Here is a 4,265-nt window from a genome sequence, read left to right as displayed (position 1 = left end):
AGATTCTTCAGTGTTTGGGGTAGGTGTGGATTAACGTTTTGGTCGTCATATAAGAGATTGGGAGGAAAGATCTGTCTCCGCGCTGTCGGAAATGATGACACTGAATCTATGAAGCTCGATGATGCTGTCGCAGCCATGAAGGTTATTTTTTCGATAATTCAGCTTTCCTTCATATTGCAAAGAGGGAAATAGGTCTTACGTTTCTTAGTACAGAAGCTGCAGCACATAGTTTGTTCGTGGGATTGAGAGGTTGAAATACTGCTGCCCATTGAGTCAGATTTGTGGGATTGAAATAACTCCGAAACACTTCACTGTTTTATTATTCATTGCTGAAAACGATCAGTAAGCCTGGTAAAGGGATACACCAGCACCTTCTTCAATTCCTCACGGAACTTGTTCTGGGACACAACGTAAATAAAGAAATTGTTGCAGGAACTGAGTAACTGAAGCATGTTGGTCGTCTCTTGAAGAATATACTGCTGGTTACTGAAACCCAAGCTTGATACGTATTCATCACCAGTAACCATTCTGTACAGGAAACGCGCAAAATATGTCGCCCAGAGGAGCAGGAAGCTGAGAGAGATTGCAAAGAGAAGAATTATTGACCTCTTGCGATTGGCCATTTCTGTGTCTTCGCTATTTTCAGCACCCAGTAGCCTCTTACGGGCTCTGCTTGCCACTAAGATATGTCTTACATTCAAGACATTTAACAAAAGAATGATAAGGAATGGGAGAAAAGGGGCTAAGATGCGATCAAGCCAGTAGTATGTCTGCCAGGCAGGAGACTTGTGGAAGATCGGTTTGATATCACAAAACCAGGGCACACCATCCAGAATGTACAAAGGCTGGTAGATGAAGTAGAATGGGATGTTCTTGCAGCAGCTCAGAGCATATATCACTCCGATAATCACTGAAGCACTTTTCTCAGTGCAGTACTTAGTCTTCAGACTCTGGCAGCAAATAGCTACAAAACGGTCAATGGTGAAGGCCACGGTAAGCCAAACCGAGCAATCCCGCGTGGCATAGACGAGCGCAGCATTGAGGCAGCATGCAGGAGTTGTGGACAATACACTGAAGCTGAAGTAAATGCGGCTGATGCGGTTGAGGATGCACCCAGTGATGATGACAAGGAAATCAGCTACCGCTATGGCGACCAGGTAGTAGGTGACACATCGGGAAAGGCCGCAATGTCTTTGTGATAGAATTACAATGGCCAGCAAGTTGGCTGTGATAGATAAAAGAACAACAATGTTACCAAGGGTCTCCAAAAATGAGTTCCCACCTGATCCTCAGATTTCCTTAAACTTTTCGGTTTAATCACGTTTCCATCTTCAAGCTGTCTGCTCCACTTGGTGGTTCAATTTCCAAAGCTCAAGTAAGCATTTACCTATAAAATATGTGAACACTTTCTTTCGACATCTTGAATTCCACTTCCTGGTCTTCAGTCAATTACAGTGGCCAGCTATCTAATTCGAGGCAAGGCTCTTTACATCACGGGTGTTACCATTACCTGGAAGCTGAACAAGACCAGGCATATAAATGAATTGGCACAACAGCAAATTAGAGACTCAGGCTCCTGCAGCACACAATTCATCTCCCGAATCCCAAACGTCGGTCCATCATCTAGAAGGCATAAGTGCGGGACTGTAATTGAATACTAAAAGCTTGCCTGGATGTGTTCAATTCCAACAAAACTCAAGAAGTGTGCACTATCCTGGAAAAAGTAGCCCGATTGACTGGCATGATACCCTGAATTGCACACTCCATCAGATATTGATATTCATTTGCAACACCATAGACAAAAGGCACTACAGTAATTTACCAAAGATCCTCAGACAGCACCTTGTAAATACATGACCACATCCTTCAAGAAGAACAAGGGCAGTGGACAGCTGAGAATACCACCACCTGTGCGTTACCTTCCAGCCACTTACCATCCTGATTGGAGATATATCATTAATACTTCACTGTCACTTGGACTAAATCCTGGAACTTCCTCCCTACCTACACTGTGGATCTACCTACATCAGATGTGCTGCAGCGCTGGAAGAAAGCTACTGACAGCGACGTTCTCAAGGGGAAACAAAAGTGGGCAATTAACTACTGTCCTAGTTAACAAAGTCTGCATTCGTCAAGAGATTATCAAGTTGCTGTCCACACTTACCAACGTTCAGCCAGCGACCTTATGTTCACTGATTTGCATTGTGCCCAGTCTACAATATCACAGTTCAGATAATCTTATTCTTCAAAATTTCGCATACATTCATAGTTCACTCACTTCCATTCTGTTCACATTACGCAGCCGCCTCTGTTGTCAGGGTGGCTGCATGTTGAATACTAATTCTTTAATCAGTTTTTAAAGTTGATCCCTGATCTCCAGAGATTACTAAATCAGTGGCCCACCTGCCCCGTCTTCTTTGGCCTTTTTTTAAAGTAATGTTTTAATCGTGTCTTTAGTCTTTTGCTTTGATAGTCCCTTAATTTACTTGTGATAAAATTTGGATATTAAAACTTCCGACCTTGCACACTGGAGTGGGCTGACAAGGAAATCCAGCCACAGATTCTCAAATAGAATTTGGTGATAAGTAATAAACGGTAAACTTGATTGCAACAGTCAAATCCGAGTAATTATAACGACATGCAATTCTCTTCAATAGAAATGCTAGTCAAACATTTATCACCACAGTAAAAAAAGTGCATTCACTCAACTAACAAATTTCATGTCTTTTTGCAAATAATCGCTTACATCCCGTTAAAAATTGAAACCACTGCAGGGAATTTTACTTCTTTGGAACTGTTTCATCGTGTCTATCTTTCACATTGCAGATTCGACTAAGCAGTGAATGTTTTATGTGTTGCAATTTTTTTCACTGTCACTGGCTTGAAGTCCTGAAGTATCCTCCCTACGTTCTCTATGAAACTACATACATCAGATACATTACAGCGGTTCAAGATGGTAGCTCACTGCCACCTTTTCAAGTGATAAGTAGAAGTGAACAATTAACTGTTGGACCAGCGAACAAGACCCACATCCCACAGAGTTTTAAAAAGTTGCTGTCCTCACGTACAAAAGCAATTAAAGCACTGCAATATCTATTTCCTGTTTCTATAATCAGATGGTCAAACGTTGCTGTTTTACTGCATAATGTGAGACTATTTTTCACAGAGTTCACTGCATTTCCTCAAAAGCAAAATTTTGCAAAATTTCAATAAGAGATAGAATTATGTTAAATTGACATCACACAGTGTTCAATGCATATTTCATTAATCTAATCAAAGTACGTTTTTATGAATGTACTGAAATTATTTTGAATCAAATATGTTAACTCTCCGCATTGCCAGCAATTAACTAATTAGAAGAGCATAGGTATACTCATAGAAAATTCACAGACTGAAGTCATTTACTGAGGCTGTGCGTATTATGATAGAGGTTAATCCTGAAATGTCAGCTCCACCAATTTCAAGTAACTGCAAAAATAAGTTAGTAAGTTATTAGGAATCAATTTCATACCAGGAGCACCTATTATAGCGAGAATTGGATAGCAAACAGCATAGAACAGGCCTTTCGCTGGTCCGTGCATCCTATCTGAGAAGCTAAAGCTGCAGCCCTCACCACTGTGGCATATCCAACGTGTCTCTTATTTATTTGACATGACAGTCTCTAGAGGATGAATTAAACCTCATCATGCATCTCAGTTGCAAATCAGTAAACAAACACATTATCTCAAGTTTTAATGTCGTTCATTTTAATCATCGGGATGGCGTGTGGCTCAGTGTCATTTTATCAGCTCACTGCTGGCTGGAAATTCCTTGCATCGAAACCCTCCTTTTAGTTTTAATGGAGTGGAGTTGCTAATATTCGACGCTGGGTGGATATTCTATCTCTAATCTAAACTTAACATTTTCTAAGACTAGCATATTCTAAGCAATTTTGCTCTTTTGGTTGTTATATTTGTGAATGTAATTGTCAGAGATTTAAATTCTCATAAATTACTGTTGCCTCAGACTTGTCACAGATACAAAATTAATCTGTACGGCGTCACTAATACCTTACAAGAAAAGAAACGTGGGTGTCCACCCTCACATGCTAACTGTGGGAAATGTGCAAGCGTTTCAGTTTTACTGGTCAAGTAGAAAGACAGGAAGGAGCTTCAAAAAGGCATCGCCTGTTCACCAGATATCCCATGACACCAGGTCAACTCACTGCAAGGAAAGTTCCTGACTCACCCTGTTACGTGATGAACTAGTGCTCCTCTGTTTTGGAC

At 40.8% G+C, this 4,265-nt stretch overlaps 1 protein-coding gene across 1 annotated transcript; it reads right to left on the bottom strand.

The window, feature by feature from the left end:
* Positions 1–323: 323 nt before the first annotated feature.
* On the bottom strand, positions 324–3,581 carry LOC148144550 (putative G protein-coupled receptor 139). Its single transcript, XM_087975399.1, has 2 exons — positions 3,512–3,581; positions 324–1,225 (listed from the first exon to the last, which is right to left on the bottom strand). Exons 1-2 carry the CDS (start codon positions 3,579–3,581, stop codon positions 324–326), a joined length of 972 nt encoding a protein of 323 aa, XP_087831525.1.
* Between the last annotated feature and the right edge of the window lie 684 nt (positions 3,582–4,265).

Source organism: Chiloscyllium plagiosum, unplaced genomic scaffold, assembly GCF_037043375.1.
Source record: "Chiloscyllium plagiosum isolate Xiang-an unplaced genomic scaffold, Cpla_swu_hap1 HiC_scaffold_27, whole genome shotgun sequence".
In the NCBI taxonomy this organism is placed as follows: Eukaryota; Metazoa; Chordata; class Chondrichthyes; order Orectolobiformes; family Hemiscylliidae; genus Chiloscyllium; species Chiloscyllium plagiosum.
The sequence above is the reverse complement of the archived record's forward strand: the minus strand, read 5'-3'. Positions and strand labels throughout refer to the sequence as shown.

Excerpts from the sequence above, each read along its gene's own strand:
- LOC148144550 (XM_087975399.1), bottom strand. The coding sequence starts at position 3,581 with ATGCACGGACCAGCGAAAGGCCTGTTCTATGCTGTTTGCTATCCAATT. Across the intron at positions 1,226-3,511 it reads CGCTATAATAGGTGCTCCTG|CCAACTTGCTGGCCATTGTA; the intron begins GTATGAAATTGA and ends TATCTATCACAG.